This window comes from Pristiophorus japonicus, chromosome 5 (genome assembly GCF_044704955.1).
Source record: "Pristiophorus japonicus isolate sPriJap1 chromosome 5, sPriJap1.hap1, whole genome shotgun sequence".
Lineage (NCBI taxonomy): Eukaryota > Metazoa > Chordata > Chondrichthyes > Pristiophoridae > Pristiophorus > Pristiophorus japonicus.
This window is the reverse complement of record NC_091981.1, coordinates 165,030,958-165,053,252: the sequence shown is the minus strand read 5'-3', so window position 1 is coordinate 165,053,252 and position 22,295 is coordinate 165,030,958. Positions and strand designations below refer to the sequence as shown.

At 45.8% G+C, this 22,295-nt stretch overlaps 1 protein-coding gene across 2 annotated transcripts in view; it reads left to right on the top strand.

The window, feature by feature from the left end:
* Positions 1-22,295, top strand: part of casd1 (CAS1 domain containing 1) — a 200,160-nt gene that overhangs the window by 168,780 nt on the left and 9,085 nt on the right. For both annotated transcript variants that reach the window (XM_070881075.1, XM_070881076.1), the window contains 4 exons: positions 393-549; positions 1,249-1,328; positions 13,603-13,704; positions 18,480-18,620. In XM_070881075.1, the coding sequence (XP_070737176.1) occupies positions 393-549; positions 1,249-1,328; positions 13,603-13,704; positions 18,480-18,620 (480 nt within the window). The remainder of the gene's footprint in view (positions 1-392; positions 550-1,248; positions 1,329-13,602; positions 13,705-18,479; positions 18,621-22,295) is intronic.

Here is a 22,295-nt window from a genome sequence, read left to right as displayed (position 1 = left end):
TGGGGAAAATCAGCCATGGTTTTTAAGATCCCAGAAAAATAAAAAACTGCAAATACTAAAAACCGAGGAAAAGAGGACATGCTAGAAATGCGCACTTCTGCTTCTGAAGTTACTATTAGCTTCTGAAAAGAGAAAAGACAGGTTAATATTTCAGTTGTGAACCTTTATCAGAAGAGTAGGAAAGGAAATTGAAGGTGGGGAAGTGAGCAAAAATAAATGAAAATACTGCTTTTGTGTGTTTTTTAAAAAAAAAACTTGTCAAAATACTGAGATTTGTGTTCATTATTCCCAACCACCTCTGCTTGCAAAGGGATTGTATATATTGAGGGTGTCTATTTGTTAGCTTTGACAATGTGCTGAAAATTGTAATCTCTGATTTACCTATTTTGCAGATATTATTTCGCCTGAATTTCTTGGTGGTGGTACTGTGCCTAGTAATGGATCGACCATATCAGTTCTACTACTTTGTTCCATTAGTAACTTTCTGGTTCATGGTCATCTATGCCACTCTAGGCATTTGGCCTCAGACTGGCAAGAAAGATGAAAACGGTATAATACTTGTTTATGTTGAATCACAAAGTGCAGCACTGATTTTTTCCACAACTTGCACCATGAAGTGGGCAGGGCAGGCTAGAGACATGGACATAGCAGGTAGAAAGTGTTCTCGTACTCATCAGTTTTATTTTGCAGGGAGGTTGTGCAGTATCAGCCAATGCAAGCACATGTACCAGATGTGTGAAATGTCAACTTGCTGGTTCACTCGAAATGGAACAATGATCTGAAGGCCATTTATGCTAATGGGCAGATAGATATGAAAAATGGGGAGGCAAGAAACTAGAACCCTCTGCCACCTGGGGATACATAATGTAACTGCCAGATTGCCAAGTTTCCCCAAATAATAGGGATAGCTACAAGTTCCAATTAAAAACGTGTGATTCTTGTAATCAAACAGGGCAGATTCTCAAGCTTACCACAATAAAATCGGCTGGGGATTATGCAGGTGGTGCTGGTGGAGAAGAATTTATTTAATAGCTTATATTCTTTCACAAAATAGTTAAAGTGGTAGGCAAGGCAAATGCTCACATTTATGTTCAGTTTGTCAATTGCACCAAATTGTGTTTAGCATCATTTATTGCCGTGGAATATTTTTAGCATTCGGTACATGTTTTCACAGTCCTTTATAGTTTTGCAATAATCTGACTTTATTGGTACACTGATCTAAAATAGAATTTTATATTTTTGTTTCAGGTTCCTGTTCCCCCTATTGGGAGGTGGTGTTCAAACTGCTTGGTTTGTTTTTGTGTATATGCCTATTTGCAGCTTCTCAGGTGAGTGTTTATATTCTTTAAGTGAAAATTATGAAAAGGTAGAGCTCACTGTTTTTCTTTCCAGATAGAGTAGAAGGAGAAGTGTACTATTTTTAATCTTCTCTGGTGGAAGAGGTGAGGATGGTGTGTTCTTCCATTGATCTATTGTCTGCATGCACTAATTTGGAACTTCTAGTTTTGAGAAACACTGGTGGGCTGTCATATGTCATAAAGGGATTGATTCTCAGATACCAAATACTTTATATAAAAAAAAAATGTACGCTATTACCCTAACTTTGAGAACGTAAATATGTTTGAGGTTATCATTAAACTTCCATCAATGTTCAGGCTGGAACAACAGATTTTTCCAAAACTAGGCTTTTTTTCTACAAATGTAATATTTCATTTCTTTTCAGTAAAAGATGATTGCAATTTTGTACTTCATTTGAATAATGTTGAATTTGATTTGATATTTCTAATTGTACTTTATAAATCATTAGAAATGTTTCATTGCAAAGAAACATCCTATTTGGCCATTTCTGCAGGTGATTTTGGGTACTATGTGCTAGTAGTGGCGATCGAGAGTTAAATTGGAAAATCCCCTGAAAATGGGCCTGGGGATCACGGTACACAATTGACCCATGCCCATTCATTTTGTTGCAAGCAGCATGTAAAATTCGTGCTGCCTACTGCTTTACATGATTACGTGAAGCCAGCACTACCCGCAATGTTCATTGGCTGTATGCATCAGCAATGCATCACCAGGGGGCCTAATACCGTGGTGGGCTAGCACTACTTAAAGGCAGCCTGCACCTCTTAAAGGGGAGATGCAATGTGGTTGCAAGAAGTGGTTGGAGTCGTTTTAAAACTGAATCTAGTGCTGTGATACTTTGAGGAATGGCTGAACATGTGAGAGAGAGAGAGCGCCAACATTTTCTGACAATGCACTGGAGATCTTGATACAAGATGTGGAGTGACATCCTGTATCCACAGGGGAGGTGGGGGTTCTACAGACAGATGCTCCGGAGGCAGTGGGAAGAAGTAGTGGCAGAGGTCAATGCCAGGAGTGTCGTTCCAAGTATAAGTATAATGACAAACTACACCAACAGCCTCATCCACTGCTCAACTCACTACAACCCATCACCCACATAACAATAATCTCTTATCAATCAATACTTAGCCCTTCAATTCATATGGTTCACTTTATCCTCCCATACTTGGCACTGTTGGAAGCCTCACACACACTGGCAGCTATTAAACCATGACAGCCACATCACTCAAACATATTGCTGGACACTACACATTTCCTTTTTCTTGCAGAGAAGGGGATGCATAACAGGAGGCAGCAAGAAAGAACTGGAGGAGGACAAGTGCGTCTGCATGTTTTAACCCCCCCCATGGAGGAGACAGTGCTGGCCATCATGGGAAGGGGCATCGCTGAGGCTGTGGCCATTGGCAACACTGAAAGGATCGATGATGAGGGTATCATCAGACCTAATCCTCCTCCTCTTCCCACTTCTCCCTCATCCCACAATCTCTTCTGACTCACAGGCTGTAGATGTTGTAAGCACGCACTTCGTATTTCCTTCTCTTCTCCTCACCACAATCCAATCATCGTCCTTTCTTCATTTCAGATACCCAAGAACTGGAACCTTCTCAGTCAGAGGAGGAAGAAAACAGTGAAGGTGAAGAGACACCATCACTCAATCATACATTCACAGCTCAGAGGCTGTATTTTAGACGCCAGGATAGAGGAGAGATCTGCAAGTGGTGAGACACTGGGCACAAGAATAGTGCAGGTGCCAGCTTGCCAGAGGGCGAGGTTGTACATTAGTTTGCTGCAGAGGACTCGAATGAGGACTTCGATGGGTCAGGCTACAGAAGAAGGCTGATGAGTATGCACAACCAGGTGCTTGGTGCACTGGAATACCAGCCAGAAAGCCTGCACATAATGTCATGGTGCATGGAGGAGTCCAGCTCTAACTTGGCACAGTGCTTTGCCCAGAGCTTGGAGCCCACCTTTTCCACCTCTATCAGCACACCTGTGGAATCCAGCATAGAAATTTACAGCATGGAAGGAGGCCAATTCGGCCCATTGTGTTCACGCCGGCCGACAAAGAGCTATCCAGCCTAATCCCACTTCCAGCTCTTGGTCTTATAGCGTTATAGGTTACGGCACTTCAAGTGCACATCCAAATACTTTTTAAATGAGAGGGTTTCTGCCTCTACCATATTTCAGGCAGCGAGTTCCAGACCCCCACCACCCTCTGGGTGAAATAATTTCCCCTCAAATCCCCTCTAAACCACCGAGCAATTACTTTAAATCTATGCCCCCGGGTTGTTGACCCCTCTGCTAATGGAAATAGGTCCTATCAACTTTCTAAGCCGCTCATAAATTTTATACACCTCAATAAGGTCTCCCCTCAGCCTCCTCTGTTCCAAAGAAAACAAACCCAGCCTATCCAATCTTTCCTCATAGCTAAAATTCTCCAATCCAGGCCACATCCTCGTAAATCTCCGCTGTACCCTCTCTAGTGCAATCACATCTTTCCTGTAATGTGGTGACCAGAACTGTATACAGTGTTTTAACTAGTGCATCTGATGGCCAATATCACAGCTTCCATTTCAGCGTAAATGGCTTCCAAAGGTTTGAGTGCTGAAACTCAAACTGGTGCCATTGTGGTGCTGGGATATCACTGTTCAAAGGAACTTCCAGAACATCACAGCAATCCATCAATCTGTTCTCCTGCTGATCAATAAGATTGCTGAGGCACCGCCCCAGCAGAGTGGCAGTGGAGCACAAACCTGCTGTCCTCTCTCCAGATGACGACATTCTTGCTCCCACTCTGCCAGTCCCCTTGCCATTGCCCAGTCTGAAGCTGGGGCCTCTAGGCCCAGAGCTGCTCAAGACCATCTGCAGTTTCCTCAATTGAAGGTCAGCAGCCATCCACCAGCCATGCTGCAGCCACTGGTGGAGCACAAGGATAGGTAAAGATGCATGGAATATATAGACATGGGTAATTAATTTAATTTTGTATGCATTATATAATGAATTAATTTATAAAACTGGATTTGAATATACATTTTCTGGTGGTTTTTATTTTTGTTGGAAAGAGGACAATGTGATGGTCAGTGACTGAGGAAAGGTAAGGATTGTGGCACTGTTGGTGAATGGGGAGGTGTTGTTGAGGTTACTGATATCACTCATAATATGATCACATAGAACCTGGACAGAAAAGGGCTGTCTACATTGTAGCCTCCCTCTTCCTCCTCCTCGTGCTCCTAGTCCTCAGCTTCACACCTGATGGGTGGTGGCAAAGGCTGTTGCCTTGTAATGGCCAGACTGTGCAGCATGCAGCATAATAATCGCAAATCTTGATACCAGCTCAGCTGAATACTGCAGGGCTCTTCCAGTGGTCCAGGCAGTGGAAATGTTGCTTGAGAATGCTGATGGTGTGCTCACTCCGCCTGCTTGTTTCTGGCAGGAGGGAACGGAATGTACGTGTTTCTCTGTATAGAGAACCTCACTGGCCTCTCTTATACCGTATACTGCAAACTGCAAGATGTTACTAATATCTCCAGCAGCAGCCTGCTCGTAGCCTTGACGGTCACAGGCAATGCTGTCTTTGTCCCGCTTTAAGGCTGCAGATATGGCTGGCAGATTTCACTCATGACCTCTTTTGTGGAGCGAAGTCGTCTCAAACATTGGTCCTTACTGAAGACCCTCGGCGAATTTGTCCTCCTGCTGAGAGCCCTTCACTACCTCTCATCCTCCTCATCCCTGTTCGAGCAGCTTGTCCAGCTCTGCGTGGCCTTTCTTCAATCTCCCAGTCATGTCCAATTCTCACAGGAAGCCCTACCAGGCCACCCATGTCTGGAGGCAACTTCTTTCAGCACAAGTTTTTAAATGGCAAAATAGTACAGGTTGAGAGTCCTAAATCCGGAGTTCCGAAATTCAGAATATTCTGGAATCCAGACACTGGGCTGATCCGTGGCGGGGTCGTCCGGAATCTGGAAAATGTTCTGAAATCCGGACCCCGCCCCGGACCCCTCTTGCCTCGGCACAGGTGTTTCCGGATTCGGGACGTCGGAAAGACATTACGAAATCCGGAAACACCCGAAATCCGGAAACACCCAAGATCTGGAATGGCCTCTATCTCGGTTTCCGGATTTTGGATGCTCCAACTGTACTTCAGCACCAGCCAGATTACTCCCTGTACAATATTGAAACTTTAGCCAAGGATAGGAAAGCTATAAAAACACACAATTACACCACCAGCCAAAAGAAATAATCTAGCAGCTAACCCGTAAGTACTTCATGATCCCATTAAATAGCATTGGTGGGGGTGCTTCATTTTTTAATGTCGTGTTTAGATGTGCAAGGTTACGGTTGGCTAGACAGTGGAGATCAAAAGTGGAGGCTTCAAATTAGCACTGCACACTGATTCACATCAGCTCACTGCTCTACATGTTGCCAGCAGGCATTAACTGCATGCACAAACCCCTTTACTAAGATGCTATCCTGTGCACTTTCCACCGGAAGTGCGCGTGTGCATCTCGGACCACAGTTTCGAGCCTCATATGGCCACATAGCGCCTAAAAGCAAGTGTTACATGGTCCAATTTAGCCCAGCCTATGTAGTAATAATTCATTTTTGTTCATTTTTCCTCCTATAAATGTGTGTCCTGTGGGACAAGTAATCCATGTATGTGCTGGGACATAGAGTATTGACAAGCTCTCTGGCTATGTGAAGCATCACATGCACACTTCTAGCTTGGATTGTTTGTCAGAGATCGGAAGAGGGAAATTCAACTTAATTTTGCCCATATTTCAGGCATAGAATCGTCACTGGTCCTGCAAAGCTGTATTATGTGTCACTATATATACATATAGCCTGCCTCAAGCTCACGTTAAGCAGCTTGCATATGCAAATTGGGGTTCGAATGCCTGTTGTAGAACCACGATGCAAAATTTTATTACAAGTGAAGCATGTTCCATGTAAGTTTCCACCTAGTTGTACAAAGTGAGAGTGGCCTGACCAGCAATCCTAAAGGAACTGCTGTATATTGTTAGAGATGGGGCTAGATTTTACACTTTTGTGCATATCGCCCAAAAATGGGCGTTATTTCCGGCGTAGACGGTAAAAATTGAGTTTTAAGATCGCCGATTCTCAAAGCACCTAGTCTCCATTTTTGAAATTGGGCGTTACCGCGAGCGATATGAAATGGGCGGTAGCATTAAATCTCACTGACCTGCCGTAAAGTGTCGCCGTCCGGCAATTCAAAAGATCAAGAGTTATCATGACATGCGCAGAAGAGGAGACAGGGAGCTGAGAGGGACTGAAGGTGTGTCTGGGTGTGGTGTGGCTGCTTTGGGAGGAAGGAGGGAGAGTTTAGAGCTTTAGAACAAATAGGCAAACAAAATTAGCTGTTACCAGCCAGATATTTGTCTGAATTTGGCCTATAATGGAGGGAGAGGAGGAAGCTTCACAACACGCTGTGGAGACTGACACTGGAGAGAGCAGTGAGGTGAGAGAGGAGCCCATTGGAGGGCGCAAAAGAGCCAAGAGGTTCTCAGACGAGGCAAATGCTTCCCTTCTGCAGGAGGTCGAGTCACGCTGGAGTGATTTGACACAGGGGAGGGCTTTGGAAGCCCACCCAAAGACCTACCAGAAGATATGGACCGAGATAGCAGAGGTGGTCTCATCGGCGACCAATGAGGTGCGTGAGGGCAACCACTGCCACAAACGATGGAACGACCTTGTGGAATCTGCAAGAGTAAGTATTACATTTATTTACATGTACTTATATATTTATATAATTTGATTTATAACTCATGAGTGACTATCAGCAGATGTGAGGTCTTTCACTTTTACTGGGAATGTTTTACTCAAAGCCTGTGGTCACGGTGCACGTCTTTCGGTAAAGAATGATAATTATCATCATAATCATGATTACATCTGCCGGTTAAGTGTAGTATCAGTCTCTGTGACAGTACCTAGCAATGATATCACGCAATGATCTCATGCCATGTCATCCTGTCACCTTTTACAGAAGAAGCTATGGACGATGAGGTCCATGCAGAGGCGAACGGGTGGGGGGGCCACCAGTCCCCAGCGACATCACTGAGATGGAGGAGCGGGTGCTCGCACTCGTGGGGAAGCACACCCGGACAGCTACAGAAGCATCTGCAGATACTGAAGTGATGCCACGTGAGTAAAGTTTACATCATTGCGTGATGTAAAATCAATAGATGCCACACCCACTCATATCCGAACAATCATGATTTCTAAAATTGTCCTAGAAATAATGCTAGCCTAATGAAAATCATTGCAATGCAAATGTGTTGATGGTCTTGAAATGTGATGTCTGTGATTATTTTGATAGCGGTGGTGCTTTTGTCGTGCATATGCTGTGTGTGCAGCGCTGGACTCATCTTGTGACCCTAGTACCCCCTTCTCTTCTAATAACCTCATTTGTGTTTTGCAGCTCAGCCAGTAGCGCGGCCCCAGGCAAGACCACAGAGGCCAGAAGGTGGGGGCGCGAGGCTCGACTCTCCGGACGACCCTACATCTGGTGCTGAGGAGCTCCAATTCTCGCCCGTCAATCCGCTGGGTCTGTTCTCTATGGATGAGAGCACGGACTTCGAGGAATCTGCATCGCCACGCTCCAGAAACCATTCCACCCGAGGGCCATCTCGTGGTCCTTCGGTCATTCCCGCCTCCACTCTGGAGGTACCGGGCCCAAACACCTCGCCACAGGGCACCCCATTTGTCCCCAGGATGGCGCCAACCCCGCGGAGGCCTCGTGGAAGAGGCAGGTCTGGTCCACAAGCGCCACATGAGAGCGGAGAGATGGTACAGTTGTCCAGGAGGACTGTAGACATTGGTGACCAGCTCATCGAAGCATTGGGGGGCATATCCTGACTGAGTGCATTCCGCGGATGGCGGAGGCCCTGGATGTGATAGCCAGGAACACTGCTGGCACAGGCCTCCCAGTGGTCCCAGAGCGCAGCACTCCACCCCTAGGTTCCGCACCACCACTGTGAACGACAGATGAGAAGGAAGACCAAGATCCTGCTTCTGCATCAGAGAATGTTGCCCCCTTGGCACTACCTGCTCCCATACCCATGCAACGACCGCATCTGCCTTCATTCCCCCCGCCCCCCCAAATGAGGCACTGCGTGAGGAGCTCCTTGTCCAGGCGCCGTGGAGCAAGGAAGGGAAGGGGTAGAGGTGGGGGGAAGGAAAGTGAGGTGCATGTCCGCAGGTGATGGCTGTGTTATATCTCCATATGGGTGTCTGCAATTTGTTGTAATGTATAGGGGGGAGGGGACCACCCTCCTGCTTTGCATTTGTATTGTGTGTTGCTGGACATGTTGAACATTTGATTGATGCCAATGGTGGAAAAAGTAGGGCGTGGGTGGAGGTTGGGTGTTTTTCCCCGTGATACTTATGATTTCAGACCAATGTTCGTATAAACGTTTTTTTTATTGAACATAACCTTGTTACGCATTGTCTCAGATAGCTGGACCGTTGCACACTGGTGATTCCTTAACAAGAAAGGGTTAAATAAAACTTAACTTCAATCAACATAAACTTTTAACTGGCACTAAGGTAATGGGCACCATTGATGTCTGAGCTGCACACGCACAGCAGTGTGTCAGCGTTGTCACTCGCAGCAACGTTCTTTCAGGCACATCGTTCAGATATCAGCTCCACACGCAAGAGTCTTGCAGCTATGTAGCCACCACGGACCCTTTCCTGCGGTCTGGAGGGGGTCGTGGGCATGGTTGCATAGCTAGCCTGATTGTCTGGCCCTAGGTCAACATCCAGCCCCTTGCCGTCCTCTTCCTCTCCTGAGGTGGAGCATCGGTCCCTTCTGGCAAATCTTGGCCCCTCCTGATAGCCAGGTTGTGCAGCATGGAGCACACGACCACGAATTTACCTACTTGCTCAGGGTTGTTTTGTAGCTCCCCTCCTGAGTGATTCAGACATCTGCTTAAGCACAGTTATTGTTTTGTGGACCACATTGCGTGTGTCTCTGTGGCCCTGGTTGTATCGCTTCTCTGTGTGGGTGTAATGCAGGGGGGTCATCAGCCAAGTGGCTCGGCCATTTTGGTTATCACCAAATATCCAGCATTGTCCTTGTGACTGATTCTTAAAGATGTCAGAGACAGCGCTCTCATGCAGGATGTGAGCCTCATTGAAGCTGGCCGGACATTTGGCATTCACTGCCATTATGATCTGGTTGTGGTCGACAACTAGTTGGACCTTCAGGGAGTGAAATCCTTTCCTGTTACGGTAAAGCTCTGGGTCCTGAGAAGGTGGCTGCATGGCGATGTTAGTGCACTGTATAACTCCCTGCACCCTGGGGAACTTAGCAATGCAGAAGAATGCTCCAGCCCTGTCAGTCTGAGCCTCCATGGTCATAGGGATGCTGATAAAGTCCATCCTTGGTGCGTACAGGGCCTCTGTGACCTGTCTAATGCAGCGATGGGTGACCTGGTGAGACAGAGGGCAAATCTTGACCGCGGAGGCCCGAAAGGGACCGGATGCGTAGAAAGATAGTGCCCCGGTGACCTTGACCTCGACCGACACGGATGTCCTGATGGCAGGCTGCATATGTGGCCTGATGAGCCCACATATTTCATTGATCACTACCTTTGGAAGTGCAAAGGTGTGGTCGGACACGTCGAGGAAGACCTATTTTCCCTGTCCGTGCGGGGTGTGTATGGTCTGGCCCCCCCCCCCCTCATTCTTGCATATCTTAAATTGGGGACATAATGATGTGCATCAGACATTGAGCCATCTGCATATTAATTGATACAGGCTGAGAAATGGCTGGCCCCATTGCAATGAAAGTATAATAGTGATTGATCAGAAGAAATAATTTTCTCACTAAAATACCCCTACAGTAAACCCCCAATAATCCAGAGTCTGAAAATATGTCTGTTGAGATGGTCACTTCACCTGAGAAGAACTCCAGAGTCAATCCAAACTCCCCTGAAGTTGAAGCAGCCTTTTGAATGAAGCGACATGCGATTTTAAAAAAGGCAGCCACACCGCTGGCTTTAGTTCCGAACAGTTTCACTTTTTCCGGGTGGTTTTTTGGGTGAGTGATGTGTGCGAGGTGGTGAAAGTGACGGTGGGCGATGATCTGGGCGTCAGTTTCTCCAAATGTGCTCTTTACGACAAAAAAAGATGGGCGGTCGGTATTATTGAATCTCGCCGTTAATTCCGTGCGGGAACTAATGCTGGCTGATATTATGGGCGCTGATTTCACCCATTCTGATGATTCTGCCTAAAAAAAGTGGGCGGGGGATATTTTTTCCCCAGCATTACGCACGTGGGGAAAGTAACTGTCAGTGATAAGTTTCCAAAAAATGCCTGTCAGTTTCCATTTTGTGGCTAAATGGACGATATTTGGGTGTTGTATGTCATTTCAGCTGTAAAATGGACATTAAGTGGGCGTTAAGCATGCAAAAAATGTGGAAAATCTAGCCCATGGTCACACACAGGTTCCTCCTGGCTGTTGCTGTATTGGGCTTCTTACCCCACCCCCCCCCCCCCGCAGACCAAGCTATGGCATCGGAGCTGGCCAAAATTCATCAGAGTCCACTCGGTGAGCTGCACCGGGATGTCTAATTGATACACACAGCTCGCTGGTTTCATACTGATGAGGCGCAATGCTAAATTTGGCTTGGGCCTCCTGGGACCTGGAGCCCTAGCTGACTTTGTTTCCGCAGAGGCCAATTGTACCATTCCCATTGTTGCCCAGGCTGATGAGAGATTGTGTAACTCGGCACCAATCTGGGATCTTTTCTGGACTGTGTTGTTCAGTTTAACCAGCTGAGTCATTCCTTATTTTTGTTCACTTCTCATTTATTTTGTTTGTATTATTAAATTGAACGATTTCTCACTTTAATATCTGCAGAGCCATTAGTTTAAAAGCAAATAAAGATGATCCAGAAAGCAACACCTTTGAGTGCTGTTGCAACATTTTGCTACAGAAACAGTTAAAGATATTTTCCTCGAAAAAAGCTCAGTAACAAAAGAGACTCTTAAAGAGGGTTTACTCGGTCATTGTCTATTCCTTCATCTAAACATGAGTTTGCCAAACTACTTTCTCATCTGCACACTGAGTCAGAAAGTTGTGGGTTCAAGTCCCACTCCAGTAACTTGAGCACATAAATCTAGGCTGACACTCCAGTGCAGTGCTGAAGGAGTGTTGCACTGTCGGAGATGCCATCTTTCGGATGAGACGTCTATCCTCTCAGGTGCACGTAAAAGATCCCATGGCACTATTTCGAAGAAGAGCAGGGGAGTTATCCCTGGTTTCCTGGCCAATATTTATCCCTCAATCAACATAACAAAAACAGATTATCTGGTCATTATTATATTGCTGTTTGTGGGAGTTTGCTGTGTGTAAGTTGGCTGCCACGTTTCCCACATTACAACAGTGATTACACTCCAAAAGTACTTCATTGGCTGTAAAGCGCTTTGAGATGTCCGGTGATGAAAAGCGCTATATAAATTTTTCTTTCTTACCTTCTGGATCACAAATACACATGTTATGAACCACCATTGTTTTGGACTGTGAAGTTGGAAGTACATAAATGTTAACTTACTATCCCAATTACTAACCAAGTTTGAAATAGAATACAGCTGCAGGAAAAATGCAGGGAACAGTGCCAGCCCTTATATATGGCCGCCTTCAACCTTACAAAGATGTTTGTCACTCAACCGCGAGGGTCTATGGAGCATCCTCCTCCGTTTCGGATGCCTCCAAAAGTTCATCAACATCCTCCGCCTGCTCCACGGCGACATGCAGGCCGTGATCCGGATCCATTACAGACCCAATCCACGTCCGGACTGGGGTCAAACAAGGCTGCGTCATTGCCCCAACCCTCTTCTCAATCTTCCTCGCTGCCATGCTCCACCTCACAGTCAACAAGCTCCCTGCTGGAGTGGAATTAAACTACAGAACCAGTGGGAACCTGTTCAACCTTTGCCGTCTCCAGGCCAGGTCCAAGACCACCCCAACCTCTGTCGTCGAGTTACAGTACGCATGACGTCTGCGTCTGCGCACATACAGAGGCTGAACTTCAGGACATAGTCGAAGTATTTACTGAGGCGTACGAAAGCATAGGCATTACACTAAACATCCGTAAGACAAAGGTCCTCCACCAGCCTGTCCTCTCCGCACAGCTCTGCCCCCCGCCGTCATCAAGATCCATGGCACGGCCCTGGACAACGTGGACCATTTCCTATACCTCGGGAGCCTCTTTTCAACAAGAGCAGACATTGATGACGAGATTCAACACCGCCTCCAGTGCAGCCTTCAGCCACCTGAGGAAAAGAGTGTTTGAAGACCAGGCCATCAAATCTGCCACCAACCTCATGGTCTACAGGGCTGTAGTAATACCTGCCCTCCTGTATGGCTGAGAGACATAGACCATGTACAGTAGACACCTCAAGTCGCTGAAGAAATACCACCAACGATATCACTGCAAGATCCTATGAATCCCCTGGGAGGACAGATGCACCAACATTAGCGTCCTCGACCAGGCCAACGTACCCAGCATTGAAGCACTGACCACACTTGATCAGCTCCGCTGGGCAGGCCACATTGTCCGCATGCCAGATACGAGACTCCCAAAGCAAGCGCTCTACGCAGAACTCCTTCACGGCAAACAAGCCAAAGGTGGGGAGAGAAAACATTAGAAGGACATACTGAAAGCCTCCCTGAAAGTGCAACATCCCCACCGACATCTGGGCATCCCTGGTCAAAGACCACCCTAAGTGGAGGAAGTGCATCCGGGAGGGCACTGAGCACCTCGAGTCTCATCACCGACAGCATGCAGAAATCAAGCACAGGCAGCGGAAAGAGCGTGCGGCAAATCCGTCCCACCCTCCCTTACCCTCAACAACTATCTGTCCCACCTGTGACAGGGACTGTGGCTCTCATATTGGACTATTCAGCTACCCGAGGACTCATTTTTAGAGTGGAAGCAAGTCTTCCTCGATTCCAAGGAACTGCCTATGATGATGATCAAGTGATCTTTGTTTTATCAGGTGTGACACAAGCTAGAAACCATACTTGTGCATTTTAGTGCAAACGAGCACTGACCTGTGACTTAAGTTAACTTGCATTAAGCTTCAACCAGACTTTTAGACACTGGATTTGTTCACAGCATACATGAAAGTTTACATTTATTCCATGTGTGATTGCTACGCTAACCTACTTAATACTGTGTTGAATGTCTAAGCATGGTTTGTTTTTGTTTATTTCAGAGTTCTTTTGAAACTACTTTTTCAGTGTGGCCAATTTCAAAGCTATTTGAGTGGCAGGGATCCGTTCATGAATGGTGGTTTCGATGGAAGTTGGATCGCTTTGTACGTAACCTTGTATTAGCTGTCACATGATAGACCTCTTGTTTAAATGTTGCAATAGTTGAATGATCTGAAAGTTAAAGGTTTAGGGCTGGATTTTAGGCTTTTCTGTTGTCGGGGCGAAAATGGGGGCGGGAAAGTTACCGGCCGGGAATAGATTGCGCTTTAGTAAGGAGGTTTGGGCATCTGGGCCCTGCACCAGGGTGTGCAGTGCGAAGGGAGACGTACAACTTTCGAGGCGCAAAAATGGGAAACTCGCAAACTAAATTGCCAGGCCTTGTATGCTCCGAGAGAGGCTTTGTGGGGTGGGGGAAACCCTAAAAAACTAAAAAGAACACGCACTCGCACTTACCTTTACAGCACTTTACCTTCCTAACCACCGCCGGCATGACTGGATCGCTCTGGTTTCCCAGGCAGTCATTGCAAGGCGCGATTCCAGGCTTACGGAACGGGTTTGAGTCAAAACTCGGATGGTGTCGCAACAAGAGGCGTTGTACACCCAGCGCAGCAGCGCCGCTGCTAAACCCAACCTGAGGATCACAACCAGCCGCAGGAGACCTCGCCGCCCCATTTCATGTTGCTCCGGGGCGACACCCGGAGTGCAAAGGACCGGAAAATGCAGACCTTAGTTCTTCCAGCAATAAATTGCATAAGATTTTTTTTAGTTCTCTCAACCAGGTTATTACTCATGCCTGTTTGTTTTTTTAATGTGAGAAAAGTCAAATTCAGTGTCCTAATGTATGAATCACAAGGCTAAAGTTCTCTTGCTTTTGAGGCTTAATCTGAATTTATAGACATTACTAAAATGAGTTAAACTGTTCATACAGATTAGTCTTGTCCTATGAATTGAGCGATTGCAATAATTATTAGGAATTAAAAGTTGAAAGGGAAGGGCTGTGTCTTCAAAAACAAACCAATTATGTTAAGCAGTGAATACTTTCAGTAGTAATTAGTAATTTATTTGTATTTTATGGTTAGTAGTGTCTTTATTTTGTAACTTTTTGTGTATTTGATTTGTGGCTTTAATGTTTGAAGCAGATTGACCCTGAAGGAAGAAAATAAACAGATTAGACTGGGTTGTTGAGATGGATGTAAACTTTGTCCTTTTCTGTAAAGAATAAGCGGGTTTGTCATTTAAATAGCTTCTTTAACAAATAAGGAAAGGTTATAATGGATTTTTCTTATTAGGCTAACCACAGCAGGAGTTGAGAGCAAGATACAGAGACCAATTTCCACCCAAAATGTGCCTTTATCTTCCAGATCATTCTAAAATCATTTTGCTATGTTCTGCATTCTTTATTATAGAAATTTAAGAGCTATCAACCTGATCCCACTTTCCAGCTCTTGGTCCGTAGCCCTGTAGGTTACGGCATTTTAAGTGCACATCCAAATATTTTTAAAATGTGATGAGGGTTTCTGCCTCTCCCACCCTTTCAGGCAGTGAGTTCCAGACCCCCATCACCCTCTGGGTAAAGAAATTTCCCCTCTTGTCTCCTCTATACCTCCCCCCAATTACTTTAAATCTATGCCTCCTGTTTGTTGACCCCTCTGCCAAGGGAAACAGGTCCTTCCTATCCACTCAATCCAGGCTCCTCATAATTTTATACACCTCAATCGGGTCTCCCCTCAGCCTCCCCTGTTCTAGAGAAAACAGACCCAGCATCTCCAATCTTTCCTCATAGCCAAAATTCTCCAGTCCAGGCAACATTCTTGAAAATCTCCTCTGCACCCTTTCCAGTAGAATCACATCTTTCCTGTAATGTGGTGACCAGAACTGCACACAGGACTTCAACTGCAGCCTAGCCAGTGTTTTATACAGTTCAAGCATAACGTCCTAGCTCTTGTATTCCATGCTTCGACTAATAAAAGCCAAGTATTCCATATTGCCTTCTGAACTACCTTATCTATCTTGCCTGCTACCTTCAGGGATCTGTGAACCTGCACTCCAAGGTCCGTTTGTTCCTCTACACTTTGTGTTATACCATATAATGTGTATTCCCTTAGACCTCCCCAAATGCATTACCTCACACTTATCCAGATTGAATTCCATTTGCCACTGTTCTGCCCACCTGACCAGTGCATTGATATCTTCCAGCAGTCCGCAGCTTTCTTCTTCAATATCAACCACATAGCCTATTTTAGTGTCATCTGCAAACTTGTTAATCATGCCCCCAACATTCAAGTTCAAGTCATTGATATATACCACACAAAGCAAGGGACCCAGCACTGAGCCCTGTAGAACCCCACTGGATATAGCCAAAAACACCCATCAACCGTTACCCTTTGCTTCCTGCCTCTGAGCCAATCTTGGATCCAACTTGCCATTTTGCCCTGGATCCCATGGGCTTTTACTTTTGTGACCAGTCTACCATGTGGGACCTTATCAAAAGCTTTGCTCAAATTCATATACACAACTTCCTATGTACTGCTCTCATCAACCCTGCTGGTTACCTCCTCTCAACATAAGAACATAAGAATTAGGAACAGGAGTAGGCCATCTAGTCCCTCGAGCCTGCTCCGCCATTCAACAAGATCATGGCTGATCTGGCCGTGGACTCAGCTCCACTTACCCGCCCGCTCCCCATAAACTTTAATTCCCTTGTTGGTTAGAAATCTATCTATCTGTGATTTGAATACATTCAATGAGCTAGCCTCAACTGCTTCCTTGGGCAGAGAATTCCACAGATTTACAACCCTCTGGGAGAAGAAATTCCTTCTCAACTCGGTTTTAAATTGGCTCCCCCCGTATTTTGAGGCTGTGCCCCCTAGTTCTAGTCTCCCGACCAGTGGAAACAACCTCTCTGCCTCTATCTTGTCTATCCCTTTCATTATTTTAAATGTTTCTACAAGATCACCCCTTATCCTTTGACCTCCGATGAGTAAAGACCCAGTCTACTCAATCTATCATCATAAGGTAACCCTCTCATCTCCGGAATCAGCCTAGTGAATCGTCTCTGTACCCCCTCCAAAGCTAAGTAAGGTGACCAAAACTGCACGCAGTACTCCAGGTGCGGCCTCACCAATACCCTGTACAGTTGCAGCAGGACCTCCCTGCTTTTGTACTCCATCCCTCTCGCAATGAAGGGCAACATTCCATTCGCCTTCCTGATTACCTGCTGCACCTGCAAACTAACTTTTTGGGATTCATGCACAAGGACCCCCAGGTCCCTCTGCACCGCAGCATGTTGTAATTTCTCCCCATTCAAATAATAATCCCTTTTACTGTTTGTTTTTTTTCCCAAGGTTGATGACCTCACATTTTCCGACATTGTATTCCATCTGCCAAACCTTAGCCCATTTGCTTAACCTATCTAAATCTCTTTGCAGCCTCTCTGTGTCCTCCACACAACCCGCTTTCCCACTAATCTTTGTGTCATCTGCAAATTTTGTTACACTACACTCCGTCCCCTCTTCCAGGTCATCTATGTATATTGTAAACAGTTGTGGTCCCAGCACCGATCCCTGTGGCACACCACTAACCACTGATTTCCAACCCGAAAAGGATCCATTTATCCCGACTCTCTGCTTTCTGTTAGCCAGCCAATTCTCGATCCATGCTAATACATTTCCTCTGACTCTGCGTACCTTTATCTTCTGCAGTAATCTTTTGTATGGCACCTTATCGAATGCCTTTTGGAAATCTAAATACACCACATCCATCGGTACAAAATTCAATCAAGTTTGTCAGACATGACCTTCCCTTAACAAATCCATGCTGACTGTCCTTGTTTAATCCAAGACTTTCCAAATGAAGATTTATCCACACCTCAGGATTTTTTCCAATAATGTTCCCACCACAGGTTAGGCTGACTGGCCTGTAATTACTCGGTCTATCCCCTTTTCCCTTTCTAAACAAAGGTACAACATTCGCAATCCTCCGGTCCTCTGGCACCACACCTGTAGCCAGAGAGGACTGAAAAATGATGTTCAGAGCCTCTGCTATTTCCTCTCTTGCTTCTCTTAACATCCTGGGATATATTTCATCCGGGCCTGGGGATTTATCCACTTTCAAAGCTGCTAAGCCCCTCAATAATTCCCCTCTCAGTCTGTTTATCTCGAATAATATTTCATACTCCTCCTCCCTCATTGCAAAGTCTGCATCGCCCCTCTCTTTTGTGAAAACAGATGCAAAGTATTCATTAAGAATCATACCCATGTCTTCTGCCTCCACACACATACACACACTTCCTTTATGGTCTCTAATAGGCCCCACTCTTTTTCTCTAGTTATCATCTTGCTCTTAATGTATTTATAAAACATTTTTGGTTTTCCCTGATTTTACTTGCTAACATTCTTTTATGCTCTCTTTGCTTTCCTGATATCTTTTTTAATTGCACCCTGGCACTTTTTATACTCAGAGTTTCTGCAGTATTGAGTTCTCGGTATCTATCATAAGCTTCCCTTTTTTTCTTTATCTTGCCCTATGTCCCTTGGCATCCAGGGGGCTCTAGATTTGTTAGCCCCACCCTTTTTCTTTAAGGGAACATACTTGCTCTGAACCCTCAGGATTTCCTCCTTGAATACCTTCCACTGCTCAGACACTGATTTACCATCAGGTAGCTGTTTCCAGTCCACTTTGGCCAAATCTCAGCTCAGCAAAATTGGCTTTACCCCAATTGAGAAATTTAATCAGTTGATTAAAATGGTTTGTGATATTACCATTTTATGACCTTTGTGTATGGTTGTATATGCACTCATTTAAAATTACTCAATGCTGTGAAAATATAACATGTCTTTTTTTACTTTATTTATTCTGATGTACTTCTGTTTCTCTACAGGCAGTCCTACATGGTATGGTATTTGCTTTTCTTTATGGTGTGTTAAAGAAGGGTCATCTGCTTTCTGAAAGCAAAGGAGAGACATTGTTCGCACCTCGGATGTCGTCCTTCTTACTTTTTACATCAGTAGTTGTATTTTTGGTAAGTCTGACAAATTATAATTTAGATAAATGAGATTAGGAATGTTTTGTCAGCTGTAGGGAAATACTAGGTTGATGTAACTGTACAGGTTGCAATCCTGTGTAAAAGAAACAGAACAAGCAGTATTAATGCCTACTTTCATTGGAAAAATATAATAACTTGCATTGATACAGTGCCTTGAGTCAGGATTTGTGATTCCATTACAAAGACATCCAGTGAAGCAGCAGAACAAATAGTTATATCGAAATTTCGCTCAATGGAATTTGAAAAATAGTCTCTTGAAATTTTCCATATATCAGGAATTACGAGCAATACTCAGCTCCAGGATTAAGAGGCATATAAATTGGCCAGAAAAAGCAACAAACCTGAGGACTGGGAGAAATTTAGAATTCAGCGGAGGAGGACAAAGGGTTTAATTAAGAGGGGGAAAATTGAGTATGAGAGGAAGCTTGCTGGGAACATAAAAACTGACTGCAAAAGCTTCTATAGATATGTGAAGAGAAAAAGATTAGTGAAGACTAATGTAGGTCCCTTGCAGTCGGATTCAGGTGAATTTATAATGGAGAACAAAGAAATGGCAGAGCAATTGAACAAATACTTTGGTTCTGTCTTCACGAAGGAAGACACAAATAACCTTCCGGAAGTACTAGAGGACAGAGGGTCTGGTGAGAAGGAGGAACTGAAGGATATCCTTATTAAGCGGGAAATTGTGTTAGGGAAATTGATGGGATTAAAGGCCGATAAATCTCCGGGGCCTGATAGTCTGCATCCCAGAGTACTTAAGGAAGTGGCCCCAGAAATAGTGGATGCATTGGTGATCTTTTTACAACAGTCTATCGACTCTGGATCAGTTCCAGTGGACTGGAGGGTAGCTAATGTAACACCACTTTTTAAAAGGGAGGGAGAGAGAAAGTGGGTAATTATAGACCGGTTAGCCTGACATCAGTAGTGGGGAAAACGTTGGAATCAATTAAGGATGAAATAGCAGCGCATTTGGAAAGCAGTGAGAGGATCGGTCCAAGTCAGCATGGATTTATGAAGGGAAAATCATGCTTGACAAATCTTCTGGAATTTTTTGAGGATGTAACTAGCAGAGTGGACAAGGGAGAACCAGTGGATGTGGTGTATTTGGACTTTCAAAAGGCTTTTGACAAGGTCCCACACAAGAGATTGCTGTGCAAAATCAAAGCACATCGTATTGGGGGTAATATACTGATGTGGATAGAGAACTGGTTGGCAGACACAAAGCAGAGAGTCGGGATAAACGGGTCCTTTTCAGAATGGCAGGCAGTGACTAGTGGAGTGCTGCAGGGCTCAGTGCTGGGACCCCAGCTCTTTACAATATACATCAATGATTTGGATGAAGGAATTGAGTGTAATATCTCCAAGTTTGCAGATGACACTAAACTGGGTAGTGGTGTGAGGGAGACGCGAGGAGGCTGCAGGGTGACTTGGACAGGTTAGGTGAGTGGGCAAATGCATAGCAGATGCAGTATAATGTGGATAAATGTGAGGTTATCCACTTTGGGAGCAAAAACGTGAAGACAGAATATTATCTGAATGGCGGCAGATTAGGAAAAGGGGCGGTGCAACAAGACCTGGGTGTCATGATTCATCAGTCATTGAAAGTTGGCATGCAGGTACAGCAGGTGGTGAAGAAGGCAAATGGTATGTTGGCCTTCATAGCTAGGGGATTTGAGTATAGGAGCAGGGAGGTCTTACTGGCTCACCTGGAATATTGTGTTCAGTTTTGGTCTCCTAATCTGAGGATGGACGTTCTTGCTATTGAGGGAGTGCAGCGAAGGTTCACCAGACTGATTCCCGGGATGGCAGGACTGACATATGAGGAGAGACTGGATCAACTGGGCCTTTATACATTAGAATTTAGAGGGATGAGAAGGGATCTCATAGAAACATATAAGATTCTGACGGGACGGGACAGGTTAGATACGGGTAGAATGTTTCCGATCTTGGGGAAGTCCAGAACCAGGCGACACACTTAGGATAAGGGGTAGGCCATTTAGGACTGAGATGAGGAGAAACGTCTTCACTCAGAGTTGTTAACCTGTGGAATTACCTGCCGCAGAGAATTGTTGAGGCCAGTTCATTGGATATATTCAAGAGGGAGTTAGATATGGCCCTTGTGGCTAAGGGGATCAAGGGGTATGGAGAGAAAGCAGTAAAGGGGTACTGAGGGAATGATCAGCCATGATCTTATTGAATGGTGATGCCAGCTCGAAGTGCCGAAATGGCCTACTCCTGCACCTATTTTCTATGTTTCTAAAGATTATCAATGAAACACTCGCTCTGGCTCCATACTGGTGTTTTCTTCTGTGAGCACCCCATCTCCTCCCCCCCCCCCCCCCCCATTTTGAAAAGCTGCAGGAGAAACATTAATTCTAATCTTGGTATACACCAGGCAATTATCTGCTTTTATTGTATTTAGAACTGCATCTTTGACCATCATCTGTAAGCAATACTTCCCTTAAACTCCCCCCTCAGAAGCCTATCTCTCCCAGATCCGAAAACTGCAATCGATGCTGATGTACCACAGCAGATATCCTGCTGAACTTACACTCACTATCCTTATTGTAAGGCCGTGCTTATTATCCTGACAGGATGCCTCCCCAAAATTGAAATTCCAGCCCATTCATAGCAATACCAGGCGCATCAACCTTTGCCCGCCCCCCCCCCCGCCTTCTCTGAGAGGAGCCACGTTTTGGCCCAGCCTGTTTTTCGGTGCACTTACCGGAGTTGCGCCGCTTCTCTCTGTTCCGAAGTGCACCGAAAAATTTCCTTCCCACTTTGGCTGCTGTCCGGCCTCTTCCCTGTAGTCGCACAGCGTGGCCAGTTGAGTCGGGGGGTGGAGCCAGCGTTCTGCACCGAAAACTGCTAGGGCTTCTGCACATGCGCAGTGGAGTGTCCGCGCATGCAGCAGTAGCTCCTCGCACCCAGCCTCTCCGTGTCTTGCTGCAGCCGTTCTATGGGGCCCGATGCCGGCCACTGGAATCGCTCCTCGCCCCCAGCCTTTCCGTGTCTTGCTGCAGCCGCTCTGTGGGACCCGATGCCGGCCACTGGAATCGCTCCCACCCCTAGCCCAGGCAGAGTGGCCTCGTGGTGCAATTTCGAAGAGATCGTTCGCACCGGGAGGCCACTCGACCAGGGCTAGGGATGGATGGGCAGGAGGACTGATGGTGCTCCTGCCTGGATGATTTCTATCAGTTCTCCTGCCCACCCACTCCTAGCCCTGATCGAGTGGTCTCCCAGTGCGTTCGATCTCTTAGAATTCGCACCGGGAGGCTACTCAGCTAGGGACGGGCGGGCAGGAGAACTGATTGTGCTCGATCAGTTCTCCTGCCCGCCCCTAACCCTGGCCGAGTGGCCTCCAGCACCGGCTGGCCCATTGCCTTCCCAGGCCGAGTTTGAAGATGAAGGTAGGACTTACTTCAATTTTTTATTATTGATTTCTTATTACTTTTTGTTTGCAAGGTTTGGTGGTTTGTAAGGCTTGGTTTAGGTGCAGGCAGGTCCTCTCTGCTTCCCGCCTCATCCCAGGCCAAATGGCCTCCGATGTACCTACCTGCATCGATTGCTTTAACTCTTCGCAAGGGTTTTCTGATGTGGCCACATACGCTGATTTGGAGTAACTATTAGCTGGCCAAAGTTGCCTAAATG